Consider the following 22,801-nt stretch of genomic DNA (forward strand, 5'->3'; position numbering starts at 1 on the left):
CCCGCCCCGCCCCCGGCTCCGGCAGCCCAGGACCCGGAGCTTAGGCGCCGGGGCCCGCGGCGGCGGCGGCGGCTGCGGCGGAGACGATGTGGCTCTTTGTCCGGGATCCGGTCCGGGACTTCCCGTTTGAGCTCCTCCCGGAACCCGCCGAGGGCGGCCCGCCAGGGCTCTGGACCCTGCACCGCGGCCGCAAGAAGGTGAGCGCGGCCCCGTTCCGCAGGCCGCGGCGGACCTCGGCCTCGCCTAGTCAGTACAGCCGTCCCCGCGGCGCTGCGCCCCGACTGACGTGGCTGCGGAGCCGCCGGGACTACGGGCCGGGGGAGGGGGACGGGCAGTGCCAACGTGGCGGGAGGAAGGACCGAGGGACCGACGGGCAGACGGAACCGGGGTCACGTGAGCCCGGCTCTGTCTCTAAGCACTGACCAAGGGGAGGGGACCCGGCCGGTGGCCCTTCCCTTCAGGCACCGAGCCGCTCTGGGGACCCTCTCGGAGCTGGAGTGCTGGGCCCGCGGCCGGCCCACACCCCTCAGGCCCCTGTGCCCCCCACCCCTCCAGGCCACGGGCAGCCTGGTGTCCATCTTCGTGTACGACGTGAAGCCGGGCGCCGAGGAGCAGACCCAGGTGGCCAAAGCTGCCTTCAAGCGCCTGAAAACTCTCCGGCACCCCAACATTCTGGCCTACATCGATGGGCTGGAGGTACCTGCTGCCGGGCCTCTGCCCCTCACTTTCTCCCGATTTCCACCCCTTCTGCCTCCGCGCCCCAGGTTTCGTTCCCTTCTCCATCTGTCTCCTGATCCCGTCTCCCTCCCTTCCCGTCCTCCTCCCCTAGCTGCCCTAACATCCCGTGTCCCCTCTTCAGACAGACAAGTGCCTCCACGTAGTGACAGAGGCTGTCACTCCTCTGGGAGTATACCTCAAGACTCGGGCAGAGGCTGGTGGCCTGAAGGAGCTGGAGCTCTCCTGGGGCCTCCACCAGATTGTGGTGAGGTGGGGGGCAGTGGCCATGGGAGCAGGGGGGGTGCTTTAGGGACTGGGGGTGTAATTAACGGCTCCTCCCGCCCCCAGAAAGCCCTCAGCTTCCTTGTCAACGACTGCAACCTCATCCACAACAACGTGAGCATGGCCGCCGTGTTTGTGGACCGCGCCGGGGAGTGGAAGCTCGGGGGCCTGGACTACATGTACTCAGCCCAGGGCAATGGCGGGGCACCCCCCCCGCAAGGGGATCCCTGAGCTGGAGCAGTACGACCCTCCCGAGCTGGCTGAGAGCAGCAGTAGATCCGTCAAAGAGAAGTGGTGGGTGACGGGGGGCAGCACACCCCAAGCTGCTCTGTTCTGGAAGCCCCTGCAGCCTCAGGACCCCTGGACTAGCAGCTGGCACTCGCTCCCCTGTCCCCTGCTGCCCGGCTGGGGAGGGAATCAGACCCTTCAAGGGGCCGCTAGCTCCTCGGGAGGTGCGGCGGGGTGCACACAGGCTTTGTGGTTAGGTGGCTCTGAATTTGGAAGTTGCATGACCCGAGGCAGATATATCCTAACTTCCCTGGGCCTCGGTTTTTTTCTCTGTCAAATGGGCTAATGAAACCTGCTTTGTGGAGCTGAGGGGAGGATCAGCTGAAGGACCCAGCCCAGGGTCTGCCACGCAGTGGGTCCCTGGTGTTCAAGGCAGGTTGGAGGCCTGTGCCGGCAGGTGGCGGGGCCTTGAGCAGCTCTGGTCACCGCCTCAGGTCGGCTGACATGTGGCGCTTGGGCTGCCTCATCTGGGAAGTCTTCAATGGGCCCCTGCCTCGGGCCGCTGCCCTGCGCAACCCTGGGAAGGTGAGTGTGTGGCCCCCCCAGCCCTTGGCTGCTGGCCTACCGGCGCTGCCCTGACACTGGCCCTTCTCCCACAGATCCCCAAGTCGCTGGTGCCCCATTATTGCGAGCTGGTTGGAGCCAACCCCAAGGTGCGTCCCAACCCAGCCCGCTTCCTGCTCAACTGCCGGGCACCCGGTGGCTTCATGAACAACCGCTTTGTGGAGACCAACCTGTTCCTGGAAGAGATTCAGGTGAGCCCCCCGCCCACGCGGCCCTGGGCTCTGCACCTGCATTCCTCACCACGCCCCCTCTCCCCGTTTTGCGGGCCCCCTCATCGTCATTCGGCCTTTGGAGAGCGCACCGTGCTGCGGAGCGAGGTTGTCTGGGTTCACACCCCGGCTGCCGCTCTTAGGTGTGGCGGGGTTTCCCTCCGCCACAGCTCGGTCCTGGTAATGTGCCGGCTCCAGAAGGGCGTGCTGGGTGTTCGGTGGGTGTCAGGTGCATGGTGCACACTGACCTGCCTGGCACGTGCGGACTCCCCCGGCGAGCCTTCACCACTCCCTCGTGCGCCCGCCCCGGCCCGGATGTGTGCCCTGTGGTGCTGGGCTGCAGTGTGGGCAGGGGTGGGGCAAGGGGTCAGACCCAGACCCCTGCCCTCAGGCATCTAATAGGGAGCAAAGGGACAAGTACCCTCCCCCCCCCCGGCCCGGGGACTCTTGTTGGAGAAGAGGGACAGAGAACACGGAGGAGGACACGTGTGCCTCCTGGGGTGGGGACACGTGCCAGGAAGGAAAGTAGCAGGGCCAGGTGCTCGGGGAAGGGCTCTCTCCGGTGACTTGTGGGCCGAGACTTGCAGCGTGTGAGGGGGCCGGGGGTGGCAGCTGGGGACGAGTGTTCGAGGCAGAGGGAGCTGCAGGCGGAAAGAGGGTGAGGAAGGGCCCTTGGCCTCACGCTGTGGGCCTCGGTTTCCATAGCTGCCTGATGGGGTGACGGTGGTGTCTGCTGGCCCCACCGGATGGTCGTAGGGGATGGAGGGGGAAGGTTCCGTTCTGGACACCGGCCTGACTGGCTGTGCGTGGCCACACACAGAGGTGACCGAGAAGCTGCAGTGAGGCGGAACGAGCACGTCGCAGGCCTCGATGGTCGGGAGTCTGGGCTCCGGCGGGTCCGGGAGGGCCTTGGGGGTTTGGGGGTGGGGAGCCCCAGCGGCGTCTTGAAGAAGCGCTGAGCCCTGTAGCCCCCCGGGTGCGTGGGGGCGGCAGGGACTGGTTACATGGAGTTCTCCTCGCGTGGCTGGCTCCGCCGGGCTGCCCTTGCCCTTAAATGCACTCCACAGGACGCCGGCTGTTTCTGAGGAGGGGACAGTGGGTGGCAGTGCCCGGGGGCAGAGCAGTGGAGGGCGCTCTGCCATGACCCGTCTGCGTGCAACCTTGCGTGTGGTTTGGCCTGTCCCCAGACCTTGGCTCCCCCAGACCCCTGCCGTCAGAGCACCGCGCCTGCCTGCCGCGCTGGCCTGAGCCGCTCGGGGCCGACCCGGTCCTCCTTGTCCTCAGCTGGAGGCCGCCTCTCCTGGGCGAGGCGGTGGCAGCAGGGGTGAGGGTACAACAGAGGGCGCAGGGGCCTGGAACCCTATAGGCCAGGTTAGCATCCCTGCCGGGCCCCCTTGGCAGGTGACCTTGAGCCTCAGCCTCCTGATCTGTGAGTGGAACGACAGCCCCTCGTCGCAGGGCACGGCACAGCCGAGGTCCCCGGCTGTTGAGCCCAACCATGCCCTGACTGCTGCTTAGCGTGTGACCTCGGACAAGCTCCTGGTGCCCTCTGTGCCCCCGCTTCCTCGTTGCATTAAATGTGGATCTTGTCGGTGCCTTCCTAAAGTCTCCAGGAGGGTTGTGTAACCCATGTGAAGATGTCTGCGTGTAAGCCTGCCTGGCACGTAGTCCGTCCTCGGGGAGTGCGTGTCGTGGGTGCCCTGGCGCCTGAGGGGTTAGGAGGACTAGAGGAGTTGACAGCCTGGCCCACGCGGGCCCAGTGAGTGGGAGGGCTGGGTCTGGGGGCAGACTGCCCCTAATCCCTGTCCCCTCAGCCCGCCGTGAACTCCATGCAGCACAGGGTCGCAGCTGTGCCCGACCCAGCCAGGGTCAGGAGAGTGGAGGAAGTCCCTTTACCTCTCTGAGCCTCAGTTTCCTCCTCCATGCCGTGGGAGGTCAGCGGTGCCTGTTGGGCCACCGGGAGGAGCAGGGGCATGCCGATGCGGGGCCCAGTCCCCTGGTGGCCGCTTTCCCGACAGGGCAGGTGGCAGTGAAGGCGTGACGCTGCTGACTCAGCAGCCGCGGTGTGCCAGGCGGTGTGCTGGCGGCTGCCTGTCGCTTTCTGGTTGAACCCTCAGAACCACCCGGGAAGGTGGTGTGGTTGTTTCCCGTTTTACGGATGCAGGGACTCGCCCGAGGTCACACGGCTGAAGCACCGTTCGCGTGGCGTACAGCTCATCGCGGCATTGGCCTAGCACACGGCCGACACACGGGACAGCTGGCATTTGAAGCCAGGCAGGAGGGCTCACCAGCGTTTCTCCCTCCGGCTGGGGCGACCCCACGCCCTTGCCCATGGTCGGGGAGGGCCGTGCCCAGGCTGATTGCCTCCTCCCTCCCCCAGATCAAAGAACCGGTGGAGAAGCAGAAGTTTTTCCAAGAGCTGAGCAAGAACCTAGACTCGTTCCCTGAGGACTTCTGCCGGCACAAGGTGCTGCCCCAGCTGCTCACCGCCTTTGAGTTCGGCAACGCGGGGGCCGTGGTCCTCACGCCCCTCTTCAAGGTGAGCAGGGCTGGGGCTCGGTGACGGGAGACCTTGAGGCCAGGGGCCTCAGGAAGTGTGGGGCCCAGAGACTCGGGCTGACTGGTGGGTCAGACCCGCAGAACGGAAGGCGCTGGAGCGGGGCTGGCCCTGGGGAGGCAGCCTGGTTAGGGCGGCCCCAGCCGGCCTGAGGAGGGGCTTCCTGCCGGTGTCTCTGCTGTCCAGCCGGCCAGCTGCCATGGAGGGCGGGGTGGGGGGGCTTCTGATGTTCGGGAAGGGGGAGTCCTGTGCCTCCAAAGTTCCTTTCCCAGAGACCCCTTGCTTCAGAGCCTGCAGCCCTTCCTCCGTCTGACCCGTGTTCCCACCCTGGGCCCCGGGGCCCAGGGCGTCACCCGCTCGCCACATCACTTTCCGTCCCCCCTCGGGACCACTCAGCTCTCCTGGCTTCCACGGGCTGGATCCCTGGATCCGGCCCCAGTCCCCCTTAGCTGGGCACCCGCCATGCCCCCTTCTGCCCACCCTGGGAGAGGAGAACCCTTTCTCCTGAAGGGACTTGGTACGAGGGAAATGGGGAAGAAAGAAAGCAGATCCGACGTCACCAGAGACCCCCAGAAACTGTAGGCAGAACCGTGCGTGCACACGGCAGGAGGCCCCTGATTACAGGAAGGGCCGGACCCTGAACGGTTATAGGCAGGACTGACTGAGATGGAACATGGGCAGAGGGGCTGCTGAGGACGTGCCTGCTCCCCCCACCCCCCACCGTCGCCCCAGCCCCACCCTGGGAGACCGGTGAAAGTTGAAGGAGCCCAGTGGCATCTCCCGCTCCCGGGGCTGCAGCCGAGCCGCTTCCCGCCGCTCCCCTCAGGTGGGCAAGTTCCTCAGCGCCGAGGAGTACCAGCAGAAGATCATCCCCGTCGTGGTCAAGATGTTCTCATCCACAGACCGGGCCATGCGCATCCGCCTCCTGCAGCAGGTAGGGGCCCCGGCCCCCCCTCTGTACCACGCACAGCCCACCGTGGCTGCTGGGGCGGCCCCTGCCTCGCCGCCAGCCCTGGGCAGGCGACTGGCACCTCAGAAACCCCTTCCCAAATGTGCACACGGGTGAGGGCCCAGGGAGGCTGTGCTCTCTGGAAGCTGGGGCAGTCCCAGGGCTCACAGGCCGCTTCAGGAATGCCCAGGCTGCAGGGCTCAAACCCCCCCTCCCCCCGCCCCCCGGCTCAGGTACTCCAGCCCCTAGGGCAGAGGCCGTGTCTCTCCTGCCAACCCTGGGCAGCTGGGAGCGTCAGACAGGATTGAGGGGGTCGAGGGGGGCCCCTGTGAACCAGGGCGTACCTGGTGGCCCTCAGGTATCATTCCCTCGCCAACTGCCCAGTGTACCAGCCCTCCTCACGCACCTGTCGGGTCAGGGGTCGCACTCCCTTTTGCGGGAGAGGCGGTGGAGGGTCTGAGAGGGGGCGTGGCGCAGCTGGCCTGCTGAGCAGGACCCGAGGCCAAACCCTCCGGCTCCCAGCCCCTGGCCCTCCCCAGCACCTCCCGGCCTCGTCTCGCCCAGCCAGCCGGTGCCCACCAGGTGGAGACACCAAGCCAAGGGGGGTCCCCGGTTGTGGTGGCGGATGGAGGGCCTGACTGAGCTTGTACGCCCCCCACTTGGGCCGCAGATGGAGCAGTTCATCCAATACCTTGATGAGCCGACGGTCAACACCCAGATCTTTCCGCACGTCGTGCACGGCTTCCTGGACACCAACCCTGCCATCCGCGAGCAGACCGTCAAGGTGGGCGTGGCCAGGCCTAGCGCGGCTGCCCCTGACTTTCCCAGCACTGGAGGGGGCTCACCCGAGGTCACAGGTGTCTTGGCTTTGGCCTGTGGGCCTGAGGAGGCTACAGGAAGACGGGCACCGTCCTGCACTTGGGTCCGGGCTACAGGTGCGGCTCAGCAGCTGTCTCGGGGAGCAGGGTGGGCACAGCCTGCTGTCCCTCTGTCGGGCACATTCTGGCTGAGCGCCTCCCTGGGCCGCGGTGCGCACGGGCGGACAAACCCCGTGCTCGTGGGGCTGCTTTTCCGGGGACGGGGCGTGGCCTTGGCAGACAGTAGGCAGAACTAGAAAGTATGTATTATGTTAGCAAGGGTTGGAGTGTGAAGACAGGGTTTTCAGTTTTATAAACAGGGGTCAGGGAAGACCTTGCTAAGGAGGTGTCATTTACGGAAAGAAGGCAAGAGACCGAGCTATGCGGAGGTCTGAAGGAAAGGTGCCCCCTGCCGAGGGGACAGTGTGTGCAAAGGCCCTGAGACTGGCATGCGCCTGGAGTACAGAAGTAGAGGCAAGAGGTTCAGTGTAGCCGAAGGGGCATGGGCGTGCGAGCTGGAGCCTGGGCAGTAATGGTGGGGATGGCAGCGGGGGCCCCGTGGGGTGGCAGGGACCTGGTGTGCTCGATGGGGGCGAGACAGGGGCCGCTGGGGACTGAGCCGAGCACCGACCTTGCCTGACTTGTGTTGAAAGAATCACCTTGTTTCTGTGTGGAGAGCGGATCCTCAGACCCAGGGTAGCAGCTGAGATACTGTCAGGGGCCGTTGCGGTGGCCCAGGTGAGAGATGATGGCGGCTGAGATGTGGCCGGTGGCAGCAGCGGGTAGAGAGAAGGGGCCGCCTCCTGAGGGCGAAACCGATGCTGTCTGCTGGTGTGTGGGCGTGGGCCAAGCAGGCTCGAGGTTCCCGCCTGAGCAACCGGGAGGCTGAGTTGCCGTTTGCTGAGAAGCCCGGGAGAGCCAGGCGTCGGAGGAGCTGGGCTTAGTCTCAGCCACGTCTGTTAGTCTGCGGAGATGTCCCGACCAGTCGTGCCCGTGTGTGGTCTGGGGAGGGAGTCTGGGCCACGGGGCCACGTCTGGGCGTTGTCAGCTACCGGGCGTTCAGAGCCACAGGAAGGGCCAGGTGTGAAGGAGACGGGTCCGAGGAGGCGGCCAGGGGGTCTGAGCTGTGGGAACTCAGCAGCAGGAGTCCAGGAGGGAGAGCCAGGAGAGGGAGGTGTCTGGAAGACAGGAGACCCAAGTGTCAGGGAGGAGGGAGAGCTCCGGGTGTCACAGCGGCTAAGGGGTCGAGTTTGGTGAGGACGGAGAACTGGCCATTGGATTTAGCAACAAGGAGGTCAGCGGTGACCTCGGCCCACGCCAGCTGGTAGAGAGTGTGTGTGGGATGACGCTCTGAACGGAGTGCATGCGTGCAAGAGAGCATCCGAGAGAGATGGGGGCGGGAGTGCCGGCGAACTCTGGAGGTTGTGCTGTAAAGGGGAAAGAGAAGTGGGGGTCCCCCTCCTCAGCGGCCTGGGTAGGGGCCAGGACCAGGTGGGGAGGTAGGTCCGGGAGGGCTGCGGCGGGTCTTCTCGGTGCCCGGGTCCACTGGCGGCCTCTGCACCCTCCCAGGGGGGCCGTGCTTCGTGGGGCCCTTGGCCTGCCCGGGCCCACCTTTTCCCCTGTGCCCGCCCTGCAGTCCATGCTGCTCTTGGCCCCGAAGCTGAACGAGGCCAACCTCAACGTGGAGCTGATGAAGCACTTCGCGCGGCTGCAGGCCAAGGACGAGCAGGGCCCCATCCGCTGCAACACCACCGTCTGCCTGGGGAAGATCGGCTCCTACCTCAGCGCCGGCGTGAGTGCCCCGCGCCGCTGCCCGGGGTCTGTCACTGTCACTGTCGCAGGGCCGGGCCTTTCTGTCTGTGGGCCACCTTCCTCCCAGGGCCCCGGTCCTGGGTGCTCCCGGCCCTGTGTCTGAGGGGTGGAGTGCGTTGTGCCCGGTCACACAGCCAGGACATGGTGGAGACGGGAACCACACCCAGGCCTGCAGGCCCCACGGCCTGCGTGCGCCCTCCCGGCTGGGGTCTGTAAATGCAAACGCCCACGGCTCCCAGACCCTTAACAGGAGCGAAGGAACTGGGGTGGTGGGGCAGGAGGGGAGCGAGGCACGAGCCCCCACCCCAGGGCAGTGGCTGCCCTGGCCCTGCCACTGTGAGGCAGTGTGAGTCCAGTGACCTGGGACAAGAAGCCAAGAACCAGAGTTTCAAGTAAATTCTCCCTCACTTGTTAGTGACAAACACGTTTTGTTTTGTTTTTATACTGGGGGCCCTGTGGACGGCCTCTGCTCTAGAAAGTGAGGCCTGGTGGTTCTGGGCCCCGGGATGGACCCTGCGCTCAGAAGCCCTCTGTCCTGCCCCCCACCCCCCCGGCCCCCCAGACCAGACACAGGGTCCTCACCTCCGCCTTCAGCCGGGCCACGAAGGACCCGTTTGCACCGTCTCGCGTTGCCGGCGTCCTGGGCTTCGCTGCCACCCACAACCTCTACTCGATGAACGACTGCGCCCACAAGATCCTGCCCGTGCTCTGCGGCCTCACCGTGGACCCTGAGAAATCCGTGCGGGACCAGGTGAGGCACAGCTGGGGGGGCCCTGGAGCTGGGGCTCTGAGGGAGGTCCGGGCCCCAGCGGCCTCGCGGGCTCACCAGAGCCCTGGAGGCCCCAGCTCTGCCCTTGCTACCCCACAGGCCTTCAAGGCCATTCGAAGTTTCCTTTCCAAACTGGAGTCTGTGTCAGAGGACCCCACCCAGCTGGCCGAAGTGGGTGAGTGGCCCGCACTCGAGACCCCTCCTGCTGCACCCCCGACTGTCACCTGTTGGGCCCCCCCTCCTCATCAGAGTATCTGAAAGCTGGAAGAACCCCAGAGAGCAGACCTGCTCACCCCCCACACCCCCCACCCCCTACCCCCATCTAGCAGATGAGAGCAGGCAGGCCTAGAGAGGGGGTACCCACCGCAGGTCCCTGTGTTTCACCTATGGCCCTGTCACACTCCCCACGGCCGCCTGAGGGCCTACACCTGTGTCCTCTGTCACTGCCCAGAGAAGGATGTCCATGCAGCCTCCAGCCCTGGAATGGGAGGAGCCGCAGCCAGCTGGGCAGGCTGGGCCGTGACGGGCGTCTCCTCACTCACCTCCAAGCTGATCCGCGCACACCCCTCGGCTGCCCCGGGGGAGCCCAGCGTCCCCCAGAGACCCACGCCTGAGGGTGAGTATCCCAAACGGGCTGCATCCGTGCCAGAGGGCTTGGAGGTGCTGGCACCCCGGAGCTATTGTCCGGCTCCCCCTGGGGTGGTGATGAGGACATGGGGACAGGGTGGGGTCTAGTCCCCTTGTGATCGGCCCCTCTCTGCACCCGGCCCCCACCCCCCAGCAGCCCCCGCCCTGCCCTGAGACTTCCCCGGGCCCCAGCGTGTGGGAACTCAGAGCGCCTCTGCTTCCCAGGACTTCCAGCCCCGGCTCCCACCCCTGTCCCTCACACGCCCACGACCTCGGGACACTGGGAGGCACAAGAGGAGGACAAGGACACAGCGAAGGACAGCAGTGCTGCAGACAGATGGGATGACGAAGACTGGGGCAGCTTGGAAGTGAGTGGGGCTGAGGGGTGCCTCCCTGGGGCACCCTAGCTCCACAGTCACAGGTTGCGCTTCAGGGAACCCACGTGGGCTTGGCCTGAGGTCGGCCGTCTGCGTCTGCACGGCATCCCCGGTGAGGGGGCACCGTGGAGCAGCCGTCCTGGGCCAGAGCTGGCCGCCGGGCTCCCTCTGGACTCCAGGGAGCAAGGTGGGGAGTGAGAGACCAGGGGGGCACTGGCCAGCGCAGCCCACCGAGCCCCTGTCCCCTTGTCGCTCCCTGTCCCGTCACCTGCTGCAGTGCCCAGCTGGCCTCAGTGGTCAGCACGGAGAGGCCACTCCCAGGCCAGTCCTCTTTGAAGGGGGGAGGGGAGTTCAGGAAGGGCCAAGGATCTAGTGGGGCTTTGCTGAAGGACATGGGGGCAGGGAGCTGGGCCCGGTCTCCCCATCTGGCCGGCAGCACTCTCTGTCCCCAGAAGCCGCAGGGGCGGGGGGGGGGGGGGCTCTAGACCTCATGCCCAGCCTCACAGAAGAGTGATGGCCAGGGAGGTTTGGTGTGTGTGTGTACCTTACAGACGTGAAACAGGCGTGAGGTGCAGATAGGATGGAAGGCAAATGAAAAGCGGGGGAACCCCTGGCTAGGAGGGGCTGGAGACCTTCCTTGCCCTTTTGGGTGGGGGCAGGGGGGCTATGGTTGTGTTCTGCTTCCCATGCTGCAGCAGGAGGCCGAGTCGGTGCTAGCCCAGCAGGACAACTGGGGCACCGGGGGCCAAGCCCGCCACCCTGGACAGGTGAGCCGGGTGGGCAGGAGGCGAGGGTGTGTGGGAAGCCAGGCCGGGCCCCTGTCCGGTGCCACCTCCCCCTTCTCTCTGCAGACCAGTGACCCTGACCACAGATCCCTGGAGTCGGACTGGAGCAGCTGGGAAGCTGAGGGCTCGTGGGAGCAGGGCTGGCAGGAGCGGAGCCCCCAGGAGCCATCCCCTGAGGGCACACGACTGGCCAGCGAGTACAACTGGGGTGGGCCAGAGCCCAGTGACAAAGGCGACCCCTTTGCCGACCTGTCGGCCCGTCGGGAGGTTGGTGCCCCGGGGGAGGGTGCGGACCTGGGATGGACCTCCGCAGGGAGCTGGCCTCCACTCCCGCCCGTGCTTCCTTTTCCAGCCGAGACCTGACTCGTGGGGTGAGGACAACTGGGAGGGCCTGGAGACCGAGAGCCGTAAGTGCTTCCCCTGGCAGGGCCGGCACACCTCACCCCTCCCAGCGGGCAGGGGCCGGGGGTCTGAGACCCAGGCTGTCTGAGGCCCTCAGCCCACCCGCCTTTCCTGCTCCAGGGCAGGTGAGGGCCGAGCTGGCTCGGAAGAAGCGGGAGGAGCGCCGGCGGGAGATGGAGGCCAAACGTGCCGAGAAGAAGGCCGCCAAGGGCCCCATGAAGCTGGGGACCAGGAAGCTGGACTGAGCCGCCGGCGTGGGCACTTTCCGGCCATGGAGAGCAGGCCCCATGGGTGTATTTATTGTACAAACCGTGCCAGCCCGGCCAGCCCCGCCAGGCACATTTCACGTGTACATAATCAGAACCACAATAAATTGTATTTCACATCCCTCGTGCTGGGCTCAGTCTAGCCCCTCCAAGGAGGCCAGGGTCTGGCGCTGCCCCGCTGAGTCCAGGCCCCCCACAAAGCCAAGAGGAAAGAGGCATGGCCTGCTTTGTCAGCCGGTGTCTGGGGAACACCCTCTGGGAGGAAAAGCGGCAGCACCCGGAAGGCCCCACGTCCTGTCAACCAGGTGGAGCCGCGTGGGCACCCTCGGGACACAGGTCTCTGGAAGGGGTCTGCAGGCCCAGAGGGTCCCTGGGTCTGAGCCTAGGAGTCCAGGCAGAAGCTAGAGGCTGAGCTTGCCCCAGTGTTGGGGAGAAACCGCTTGGTGATGGGCGAGGTCCAGGCCGAAGGTGGTGTCAGCGGCGGCGCTGGGGCACGCAGGCCCCATGAGGGCGGTTGCGCACGAAGCCAGCTTTGCAGACGCAGCGAAAGGAACCATTAGTGTTCACGCAGCGCTCGCTCTTGCACAGCAGTCCGCGCTGATTCAGCTCTCGACACTCGTCGACATCTGGAGATGAGGGTGACAGAGGGTGGACTTTATCGGGGTGCCGGAGCTGAACTGTGCGGTGGTAGGTGACAGGGCCCCGCCCTATCCCGCCCCCAGCCTCTGGCCCCGCCCCCTGGCTCACCTACGCAGCGCGCTCGGGAGGCGTCAAGCTGGAAGCCACCCGGACACTCGCACACGGCTCCTCCGGGCCGTGGCACGCAGCGGCCGCTTACGCAGCGGCACTCGTCCGAATCTTCCTCTGAGCTGTCCTCTTCTGCGCCGGCCAGCCGGCAGAACAGATATGTCAACACTGCCCCCAGCGATGGCTCTGACCCCGCCTCTGTCCCCTCCGCTACTCTCACCTCGCGGCTGCTTCCCCAGCAGTAGGGGGCTCGCGTCCCAGAAGGAATTGCTCTCGCTCTGTGATGTTGGGCACTGGGAACCTGGGAGAGGCAGTCAGTGGTCAGCATTGTCAATACAACAGCTCCCGACCCCCTCCCTCTGGTTCAACCCTCCCCTGGCCGGCTCACCAGCGCCGCGCGGCGGGCAGGGGCGGCACTGGGAACCCCAGCCACGGCCCTGGCGACAGCAGCAGTCTTCAAAGGTGAGGGTGGGCCCAGCCAGGGCGCCCGCACACATGCCGTCCTCCCCACGCTGGGTCCAGCACACGTCCCGACGCTCTGGGGCACGGTCTGCGGAAGGGGACCAGGTCAGGGAGAAGCCTGAAGCCAGGACGGCCCGCCCGCACCCCAGGGCTTGACAGGGCAGACGGGGCCCTAGAGTCAGCCTGGGATGACCCTCGTGCCTACCAGCGGGGCTGTCGGGGAGCTGGCAGTCTCGGCCAGAGGGCCCAGGCACCCATGGCGGGCGACACTCGCAGCGGTAGGAGCCGGGTAGGTTGATACAGCGGCCATGGCGGCAGGTTGCGGGGTCCTGGCACTCGTCCACATCTATGGGCAGCCGGAGGGTGGGTCAGGGGGTCATAGCTTATCCAGGGCCCCCACCTTCCTCCCGGTTCCCCAGCCAGCAGGCCCGGGCCTCACCCATCTCCTCGGGGCTCAGACACTGTCGCTGGGCGGGGCTGTACTCCGCGGGGGGCGTGCAGGCACAGCGGTAGCCTCCTCGCGTGTTCTCACACACTCCGTTCCGGCAGTTGGACTCATCCAAGCACTCGTCCACGTCTGGGGGGAGGAAGACGCGAGTGGTAAGCAGCCGGCCTGTTGCTCATGCCTCCTGGCCTCTCTCCCGTGGCCGCGGGGCCGGCCGCACTCACCCACGCACTCCAGCAGGTTCCCGTCGTAGTAGAAGCCTTGCTTGCAGTAGCACTCGTAGCCGGGCTGTGTGTTCACGCACTTGCCCTCCTTGCAGATCTCGGCCCCGAACAAGATGCACTCGTCGATGTCTGCGGCGAAACGAGCCGTGTGTGCCCAGCAGCCTCTAGCCGTGGGGCCCCTGAGGCCTGGCAAGCCCGGCACCTGTGGGCCAGGCTTGCCACGGGAGCAGAGCACACTCAGCGGTAAAGGCTCTCCTAGCCACTACTGTGAGAGAGGAGGGAGGGGCTTGGTAGGGGGCGGGGCATATGTTGGCGGTGGGTGGGGCTTACCCCAGCTCTCCCAACTGACTGAGCAAGCACCAGCAGGGTTGGAGGAAGCGAGTTGGGGGGGCTTACCACGATGGGCCGGGATGCCGTAGTTGACGATGCTGTTGTCCTGGGTGTAGCCCTTCCCGTCGGGGCAGAGGCTGTGGAACTCAGCTGTGGGTTGAGAGGGGGAGGAAAGAGGCAGGCTGTTGGATCAGGGCGGAACTCTCCACTGCACGCCCCACCTACCCAGGGAGCCGCCCTTTCCCCCAGTGCAAACCGAGGCTCTGACGAGGGAAAGGGCCCGCCGGCTCCTGACCTGAGCTGTAGACTGGGCAGGGGTAGATCTCGCAGTGGTCTCCCCAGCCGGCCCCCAGCGAGCAGCAGCACTCCTGCTGGGTGACATTGGTGGCCAGCACGCTGTCGCAGAACACCGTGTCATCGAAGTTAAGGTAGCACTCCTTCTTGTGATGGGGCTGCTCCACCTCTGAGGGGGGGAAGGGCAGCTCAGGGTCCTGCGGACTGGATCTTCCTGTCCACACCGCCCACTGACCTCACCCCCCTGCTCCCCTACATTCCCCGGCTCCCCCGAGCCGTCCCGTGAAAACCAAGCTCCATCCTCAAGCTGGCATCGGGGGCCCTCCTGCCCGGTCTGGCCCCACTGGACTCTTCCAGGCAAGAGATGTCTCCCTGTTCCCCAGATTCCAGAGGGTGGGACTCAGGTACATCCCTGAGCCCCAGCTGCAGCCCAGGGGAGCCCTCGGGTCAGGAGGGAGCTGGGGGGCACTCACCCTCGCAGCCGTGCTGGTCCTGCGCGGGTGTGAAGCCCTCGTCACACACACAGACATAGGAGCCCTGCAGGTTCTTGCAGGCCCCGTGGGGAAGGCACAGGCCGGGGTCCTGGCTGCACTCGTCTATGTCTTGGGGGGGGGGGGCGAGGGGGCAGGGAGAGCTGTTCAGGGGGAAACCAGCCCCCCTTTCCCAGGGGTGTGCCTCAAGGGCCTCGCACAAGCTCAAAACCCGAATTTCAAAGCACACACAACAGGAAGTCCTGTCCCGTCTGTCCGCAGGTGGGCGGGCGTGGGAGCGTGGGCGTCCTTTACGGACCGTGGGAGCGGGTTTGCAGTGATCGTGAGCGGATGGTCGGTCCACATCCACACATTATTCTTCAGAAAGCCTTCCACGGCTCCCACGGACCACAGAATGGAACCCCAACTCTCAGCTCAGCACTGGAGAACTCTCCGTTGTGATCTCGCAATATCCCTAAATCCCAGCACCCTTCCCTTGAAACCACCAGCACCTCCACTCTGTGTAGGGCACAGGGGTCTACTCTCCCCTGAAGCACAGCCAGCTCCTTCCGGACCTCTGCTTTGCGAAGACCGTTCTTTGGGCCTGGAATACCACCCCAAACTTCTCTCTGCTTAGGGAGCATATTTATGCTTGGGGGAACCCTACGGATGCCCCAGGTTCCAATTCAACTGTCACGTCTCTGCTGCAATTCATCACTAGTCCAGGCCACTCTTGGCAGTCAACACCCCGCGCTGTAAGAATCAGTTTGGATGCCAGCCAGCCTCCCCTAGCTGGGAGCCTGGGCCATCGCTCAACACCTAGGACAGCACCTGGCCAACAGTAGGTTCTCAGTAAACTCTTGCTGGCTGAACACACGTAAGCGTGAATTGGCACATAGTAGGCGCCACGCAATTACTGTCACCGCTACTGTTACCGTTGTTCTAAGTAAAAAAGTGGAAGCGTGACCGGGTGGATGGACAGACAGAAAGACAGACAAAGCAACAGTGTGTCTAGGATTATCACTGCTCCCTGCCATTCCTCCTCTGGAGCTCGCACCCAGTCCCCCCATACCTTGGCACTTCCTGCCGCCCACCAGCCGGTGCCCCTGGGGACAGACACATCGGTAGGAGCCGTTGGTGTTGAGGCAGTCGCCCCCAATGCAGGCTGCGGGGAAGTCACACTCATCGATGTCTGCAGAGGATCGGAGAGGTGGAGAGTCTCAGGGGCTGACCCCCCCCCACGGCCCGAGGCTGCCACGCCTTCCCGCAGAGCCTCAGGGGGGGCCCGCACGCCACGCCCCATCTTGGATCTGGATGCGGGCTGGACCTGGGATGCCTGGCTTGTTGGCAGGTGGCTCCTGGACTTGGGGCCTGGGTGGTGGAGGTTCTGGGGCGGGGAGGAACAGGTCAGCCCCGCAGCTCTGCCCCCCACTTACCCTCACAGCGGCTCCGGTCCCTCGACAGATGGTAGCCGGAGAGGCACTGACACTGAAAGGAGCCTGGCGTGTTGGTGCAGATGCCATTGTCGCACACGTCCCCAGCCTCACACTCGTCCACATCTGCAGGGCACAGTGGGGTCATAGGGCCAGCCTGGGGGCAGGGAGCCTCAGGCCTCTGCTCCCCTTCCCCCACTCCTGCCCACGGCCTGGAGCACAGGAGAAATGCGGGGCTCTCACCCCACTCCCGTGTGGCTGCCTTGGGCCCTGGCCGAGTCTGATCCCAAAGCGCTCCGGCCTCCCCTTCATTCATCCTCACCACATAAGAGGCATCCTCCCGCATCCCCTCTTCCCGTGCTGCCCTGGGCTTCCTCTGCTGCTCAGTGAGAGAATTAAGGGCAATCGCCTCCAACCTCCTGAAAACCATCACCTACTTCCATTCTCTCTGGCTCCCAGGAGAGCAAGAGATGCCCCTTCTCTCTCCCTCCGTGGCTCCTCTCCCCGCCGCTCCTGTTGTGCCCTGACCACCTTCCTGGCGTCTCCTCCTCAGCCCACAGCCCTAAACCCCTCCCGGGGATCCCAGCTCTTGCTCTCCCTCACGCGCGGCCTGCATCTCCGGGCCTCTCATCACGCCACAGAAGCGTCTGCCAAGGCCTCCGGGGACCTTATTATGTCCCCAGTAAACAGTTTACGAGAAACTCTACTGCATTTAGCTCATCCTCCTCGGGCCTGGAAGCCTCCCCGCCCCCCTCCTCAGCTGGTGCTCTTTGGGCCCTCCCACCATGGCTCCAGCCCCATCCCCCACTCCTATTCCCCTGCCTGCCACTCATGTGGCAGTGTCCCCAAGGCTCTGCCACGGCTCCCCCTACTGGACCCACCCTCCTTGGCTGAGCAGGTATATACCCCAAAGCTCCACAGCCCCCATAGGTGTGTCTGGCCTACGGCTTCCCATCGGTGTGGCTACCCTCTGCTGGCACCTCCAGCCGAGAGGCCCATCGGGACCACTCACTCACCCTGCCCAACGTGAAACTTAGGGTCTTCCTTATGAAACAGGCCCCGCTCTTGGGGACCCTACCCCAGCGAGGAGCACCACCCACTGAGTCACCTAAACCAGAAATCTGGAGGGCGCTCACTGCCTGCTCTCCCTCAGGCGGACATGGAGTCAATAGGCCCAGGCAATCTGCTCTAATACTTCCCTCACATCACATCCTCTCAGAACCATCCTGAGGCTACAACCCCCAGCACATCGCATTCACGGGCATCTCTGTCCGGAGTCTCTCCGAATGGACCTCCGGCCACTCTCCAAACGTGGCATCAGGGGACTTTCTAAAGCAGTTAGTGAATCTTGCCATCCTTCCTCTTAAAATGCTGCAGGTGCCCTGGCTGGCGTAACTCAGTGGATTGAGCTCGGGCTGCGAACCAAAGTGCCGCAGGTTCGATTCCCAGTCAGGGTACATGCCTGGGTTGCAGGCCATGACCCCCAGCAACTGCACATTGATGTTTCTCTCTCTCTCTTTCTCCCTCCCTTCCCTCTCTAAAAATAAATGAATAAAATCCTAAAAAAACTTCAGGTGCCTCTTACCCTCAGGATGAAGCTCCACCTTAGGGGTACGGGGGATGCAGGGGATGGGAACCCGCCCCTCGCCAGCCAGCGTCGGCCCCACCCCCTGCTTGTACCCTTCAGTCCCTACACACTTCGTGCTGTTTTCCACCCCTCGTCCCTCTGCGGGGCGCTCTGCTCCTTTCACCTTTCTTTGCTTGGCCAACTCCTATTGGTCCTTTAGGACAATTCAGGCCGCCCCTCCCCCAGCTGCGGCTGGTGTTCCGCAGGAGCCTCCAGCCTCCTTGCAGACCCACAGCCCCGTGTCTCCCATTCCCGCTTTCTCTGAATCCCCGTTCCCAGCTGGCTTCTTGGTGCATCAGAAACATCAGTGCAACGGGGACTGCTAATACCCCTCTTCATTCTTTCATCATTTTTTTTTCCTTCGAATTTAACTAGCGTGCTTTGCAAGCACAGCTTCAAGCCTTGCTTCCTAAGACCCTTCCTACGTGGAAATTCTGGTGGCTCTTCCTCGGCCAGGTTCTCTGAGAAAATGAGTGGGCAGATCAGTGACCAGGATTAGTAAATTACTAGCTACCTCCTGCCCACCCAACTGAGACCAGGTGAGCCGGTCCCCAGCTTCGGCGCGAATGGCTGGCGGCGGGAGGTGTTGGGGTGGGGGGAGGGCTGTAGCTCTCACCCAGGCAACTGCGGCCGTCGGGCGCAGGCGCGTAGCCCTGGGAGCACGTGCAGCGGAAAGAGCCCGGGAGGTTCTCACACCAGCCGTGAGAGCAGGGGGTGCCCTCGGCGCATTCGTTCACGTCTGCGGCGAAAAAGACTGGTCTCGGACTCCGCCCCCACTGCACGATCCCTCCGCGGGCGTGAGGGTCCCGCCTTCAAGAACGCTCTCGCCGCCGCTAGCCCCACCGCCGCCCCACCGGCAGCCGACCTGGCCCCCTCTGGCAGGCAACTCCAAAAACGGGTCCCTCCAATTTGCCTTCGAAGTCCCTCCCTCTGCCCTAGCCGCGACCCAGAACCCGCCCTCACCGCGACAGGCCCCGCCCCCCTGGCTGCGGTAGCCAGGCTGACAGGGGATGCACTTGAAGCTCCCGGGTTTGTTCTCGCATTTGCTATCCGGACAGGAGCTAGGATCTCGGCACTCGTCGATGTCTGCGCGGAAAGGAGAAAGGCCCGTTTGGGAACAACGTGGCTGGCCAGGCGCTCAGGGTCCTCGGCAGGGCCTCCCTCCGTCACACAGAAACAAGGCGAACTGGCCCCTCTGGGATCCCGAACCCCAGCCTCTGAGAGGCCCTAAGCTGGGCAGGTCCCCCGCCTCCACCCCAGGTAGAGGCACAGCTGAGTGAGGACCCCGGTGGGTCGCCATGGCGCCTCCCCCACCTTCGCACACAGGCGGTCGGGAGGCTTTGAGCCGGTAGCCAGGGTAGCAGTTGCACTTGTAGTGTCCGGGGAAGTTGATGCAGAAGCCGCCGTCGCCGCACAGGTGGGGCTTGGCGCACTCGTTCAGATCTGAGCGGATGGAAGGGGGCGCGAGCGCAGTGCAATGGAAGGCGGAGGGGATTCCGCCATGGTCTAGAGGAGAGCCCCCCCCCCCCCAACCCCGCACTCAGCCCCGGCGCCTCCCCCGCCCCGGCCTGGCTCACCCACGCACGAGCGCCCCCCGGCGCCCACGTGCAGGCGGTAGCCGCGGTTGCAGTGGCAGTTGTAGGAGCCGCCCGTGTTCATGCAGATGCCCCTGCCGTTGCCGCAGGGCTCCGCCTCGCACTCGTTCACGTCTGAGAAGGACGCGCGGGCAGAAAGCCGTCAAAGGGGTGTCGGGAACCACAGTGGTCTCCGGCCACCCACCCGCCCCGCTCACCCACGCAGTAGTGGTGCTGCGGGTGTGACCGGTAGCCCGGGTTGCAATGGCAGGAGTAGCCGGAGGGGCCCTGGATGCACTCTCCGTGGCCGCAGATGTTCTGGTTCAGTCGGCACTCGTCTGTCTCTGCGGGCGGGGAGGGTGGGTCAGAGGGTCGGGAGGGGCGCGCTCCCTTTCTGCCACGCCCCCTTGCGGACCTCCACCCCTCATCCGGAGGATTCTGATACCGGAGCCCAGGCACTCGGTGACCTCAGGTCCCTGTACACCACACTCCAGCTGCACTTCCTACAGCTCTCTCGCAGATAACCCCAAACCATGACCCCAGGTCTGCGACATCGCTATTTCCTCAGCTCCAGAACCTTTGATATTCTAGCCCCACTCACTTGACCCTGGTCCCTGCCACCTCAATATTTAAAACCCTGCAGCCTCAGTCACACCAATATCCTCTGGCCCAGTGACCCTCAAGCCCCCTCGCATCATGAACCTGAGCCCCCCACGTAATGATTGGTCTCCCCTCCCCCACCCCAGGCAGGCAGGAGCCGGTTTCCCGGGAGTCCTGGCTTGCCCCATGGTTGTGCCTCAGTGGTCAGTCAGACCAGGAGCCGCCCTCACCCTCCTTGTCACCAGTCCCTGGACCTCCTGCCTCCTACCTCTCCTTCCTTTTGGTCCCTCCGCCTGCATCCTCCACCCCAACGCCACGCCGCCCAGGCCTTGATGCTGAACTCTGCCCCACCCCAAACACACCTGGCCAGTGGGCTTTTGCAGGCTGTTCTCTTTGCCTGGAGTGCCTCTCTCCTGGCATTCCTAACACCCTTCTTCTGAGAAGCCTCCCCAGGTGCCCCTGCCTCCACATTCCCGCAGCTGCCTGGGCTGTCACTGGGCTGTCCCAGCCTGTGCGGGCATCTTCCCCTCGAGCTCTTACCCCAGGAGCAGATCTAGCCTCTGGGTTTCAATCAGGCTGGCAGCGCCCTGGTGGCTTTCCAGTCCACAAAGACGTGAGCTTGAATCTGGCTCCGCTGTGTGACCTGGGGCAAGTTTCTGAACCTCTCTGAGCCTCAGTCTTCCCAGTGGAAAATGAAGCCAGCAGTGCCCACTTCACAGAGTTCGAGAGGCTAAATGATACTTAGTCTGTAGAACTCCTCAGTTGGTGCCTGGCACAGGGCGACTGCTCAGCCATAGCTAGCAATTACGATGCCCCAAACCCTGCAGACACTTCCCACAGCCTTTGGAATCAAACCCAAGCCTCTTAACAAGGCTCCATGGGCCGGCCCTGCCCTGGTCCAGAAACACTGGTCTCTGTGTGGTTTCTCCCTCCTCCACCAGTTTCATGTTCCCACTGCTTTGCCCAAACTTAACTTCCCTGGGAATGTTTTCCCACCAACCTTCTCCTCTCTAATCCCTGACAATCTTTAAAGCCCTGCTCGGAAAGCCTCCTCTCGTTGCGACGCCGCGTCTCATCACAAGCCCCAGACTTCCTTTCCTCCCCTCTGATTTATTGTTTTCATACATTTACTCAACCCTGGCTGGAGCAGCTCAGTGGATTGAGCACAGACTGCAAACCAAAGTGTCGCAGGTTCGATTCCCAGTCAGGGCACATGCCTGGGTTGCAGGCCATGACCCCCAGCAACTGCACATTGATGTTTCTCTCTCTCTCTCTCTTTCTCCCTCCCTTCCCTCTCTAAAAATAAATAAATAAAATCTTTTAAAAAATTTACTCAGTGATCTGTTGTCTGCCTGTTCTGCATGGACAGGGAATTTTCGCCTGTTTTCTTTACTACTGTAACCCACCCAGCACCTAAACAGTGTCTGGCACATAGTAGGTGCTCAATAAATATTTGTTGAATGAATGAATAAATGCTTTCAGACTGGGTTGTAATAAGGGTATTACCATAATATTATTTGAGGGCAGAGTGGGGTCCCTTACTGCACATGGAGGGGTCCCAGGGCGTGGGACACAGTGAGCCCTGGGTAAGTGTTATAGCTCCAGCATAATTGGAGGTGGGCAAGAGGGGAGGTAAACTAAGCTAGGGGGCATGGCTAGCCCGGGATGTGGCCTAGGTGGGCAGCTCTTACCTGTGACCTGCGTAGGGGCGATCTCTAAAGGGGGCAAGTCCGGCAGGAACCAGCGCACGGTGGAGGGCGAGGGCCGGGAGATCAGCTCTAGGGGCGGCAGCGCACACCCGTCAGGGGGTGAGGAGGGCAGGAGACCCAGCAGCCCCACTTTCCGACGGCCTTCCCGGCTTCACCGCCCCCTGGTGCCTAGGCTGGGGACGTCCCCCAACAGTGACGGCCCTGGAGGCCCAGGTTCTGCAGGGCCCATCTCACCGGGGTAGGGCTTGGCCGGAGAGGTGGTCTCGGTCGGGTGGCTCTGCTGTGCTGGCTGCTCCTCGATCGCCGGCTGCAGGGGAGAGCAGCCTGAGCCCTCTGGGGCCTCTCTGCCGCCCCGCCCCTCCCGCCCGGCGTCTCGTACTCACTGAGTCAGTGCTCACCCCTGGAAGGGAAGCAGATGCCGCCGTTAAGTGTCGGGCTGGGAGAAGGGGGTCAAGTCTGGGGTCAGCAGTTGGGTATTTGTGGTTAGGGTCTCTGAGAGTTCAACCATCATGTCTCTGGGTCAAGTGTCAAGGGTTAGGTCCTGGGGTCAGGGAGTGTTTGCATCATGGGTCCGGGGAACAGGTATGGTTGGTCAAGGTCACGGAGTTACAGAACAAGACTCAGGAGGTTATAGCTAGGGTCAACCCCCGGGTCAGTCCTTGGAAGGTCAGATCTGGGGCCAGCATTTGGGCCGAGTCAATGCCCCGATCTAAAACCAAAGGGGTTCCGGGGTCAGAGGATAGATCTGGAGGGCGGTGGATGGTGAGATCCTGTCATGCAAGGGTTAAATCCTGGGGTTCCAATCTCGGTTAGGGTGAAGAGGTCAGCTCTGGGGGTCAGCGGTTAGCACAGGGGCGGGGGTCAGAGGTTAGGGTCAGCATCTGTCAGGGAACGGGAAGGGTCAGGCCAGACCTCTCTCTCCCTCTGTGTTCGCGGGCGGTGGCCCCCGGCTGGGGCTCTCGGGCAGCTGCTGCTGGGGCTTGGGCGGCCCGTCAGGGTGCAGGAAGAGCGAAAAGTCACTTTCGCCCTGAATGGTGAGCGTCTGGTGGGAAGTGAGGATGTGGTACCCCTTTCCGGCTGGACAGATCTCCTTGAAGGCGGCTGTGGCCAGAGCGAGGGGCAGAGAAGTGAGCGTTCCCTGGACGGGCACCGAGCCCACCGGCCCCCGCCCCGCGCGCCCGGGGCTCACCCGTGCCGTCGGCGGGGCAGCGCTGGCACCGCGTGCCCCAGGCCTTGCCGACGCTGCAGCAGCAGAGCTGGCGGGTGAGGCGCGTGTTCAGCGGGTGCTGGCACTGGTGCTCGGGGCTCACCAGGCGGAAACACAGGCTCTTCTCCTCGGGCTTGTCTGCTGCAGGGGCCGGGGCCGCGCGGGCACGGGCGTCTGGGCCTGCCCACTGCCCACTGCCCACGTCCCCCTTCCCAGCT

At 64.3% G+C, this 22,801-nt stretch overlaps 2 protein-coding genes across 4 annotated transcripts in view; one reads left to right on the top strand and one right to left on the bottom strand.

The window, feature by feature from the left end:
* On the top strand, window positions 1-11,583 carry SCYL1 (SCY1 like pseudokinase 1). Its single transcript, XM_036030216.1, is given in 19 exon segments — window positions 1-197; window positions 556-696; window positions 860-982; window positions 1,066-1,206; window positions 1,208-1,293; window positions 1,722-1,812; window positions 1,887-2,042; window positions 4,441-4,599; window positions 5,444-5,551; window positions 6,237-6,350; window positions 8,060-8,215; window positions 8,798-8,986; window positions 9,104-9,179; window positions 9,456-9,620; window positions 9,857-9,999; window positions 10,704-10,775; window positions 10,860-11,060; window positions 11,146-11,200; window positions 11,316-11,583. Coding segments are annotated over 19 exon segments (2,412 nt in total). The 5' UTR covers window positions 1-86; the 3' UTR covers window positions 11,441-11,583.
* LTBP3 (latent transforming growth factor beta binding protein 3) overlaps window positions 11,451-22,801 on the bottom strand; it is a 16,976-nt gene continuing 5,625 nt past the window's right edge. The window contains exons 7-28 of one of the 3 annotated variants that reach the window (XM_036030212.1): window positions 22,566-22,721; window positions 22,289-22,477; window positions 21,760-21,776; window positions 21,611-21,683; window positions 21,359-21,445; window positions 19,286-19,411; window positions 19,071-19,202; window positions 18,808-18,936; window positions 18,457-18,579; window positions 18,110-18,232; window positions 15,870-15,992; window positions 15,506-15,625; window positions 14,437-14,565; window positions 13,965-14,132; window positions 13,736-13,819; window positions 13,340-13,468; window positions 13,110-13,247; window positions 12,876-13,016; window positions 12,597-12,758; window positions 12,429-12,509; window positions 12,209-12,340; window positions 11,451-12,087 (exon numbers count right to left, since the gene is read on the bottom strand). In XM_036030212.1, the coding sequence (XP_035886105.1) occupies window positions 11,936-12,087; window positions 12,209-12,340; window positions 12,429-12,509; window positions 12,597-12,758; window positions 12,876-13,016; window positions 13,110-13,247; window positions 13,340-13,468; window positions 13,736-13,819; window positions 13,965-14,132; window positions 14,437-14,565; window positions 15,506-15,625; window positions 15,870-15,992; window positions 18,110-18,232; window positions 18,457-18,579; window positions 18,808-18,936; window positions 19,071-19,202; window positions 19,286-19,411; window positions 21,359-21,445; window positions 21,611-21,683; window positions 21,760-21,776; window positions 22,289-22,477; window positions 22,566-22,721 (2,714 nt within the window). In that variant the 3' untranslated portion in view covers window positions 11,451-11,935. Of the gene's footprint in view, window positions 12,088-12,208; window positions 12,341-12,428; window positions 12,510-12,596; window positions 12,759-12,875; window positions 13,017-13,109; window positions 13,248-13,339; window positions 13,469-13,735; window positions 13,820-13,964; window positions 14,133-14,436; window positions 14,566-15,505; window positions 15,626-15,869; window positions 15,993-18,109; window positions 18,233-18,456; window positions 18,580-18,807; window positions 18,937-19,070; window positions 19,203-19,285; window positions 19,412-21,358; window positions 21,446-21,610; window positions 21,684-21,759; window positions 21,777-22,288; window positions 22,478-22,565; window positions 22,725-22,801 lie in introns of all 3 variants that reach the window. The other 2 variants (XM_028515552.2, XM_036030213.1) reach the window with 2 other exon arrangements.

This window comes from Phyllostomus discolor, chromosome 6 (assembly GCF_004126475.2).
Source record: "Phyllostomus discolor isolate MPI-MPIP mPhyDis1 chromosome 6, mPhyDis1.pri.v3, whole genome shotgun sequence".
NCBI classification, from domain to species: domain Eukaryota; kingdom Metazoa; phylum Chordata; class Mammalia; order Chiroptera; family Phyllostomidae; genus Phyllostomus; species Phyllostomus discolor.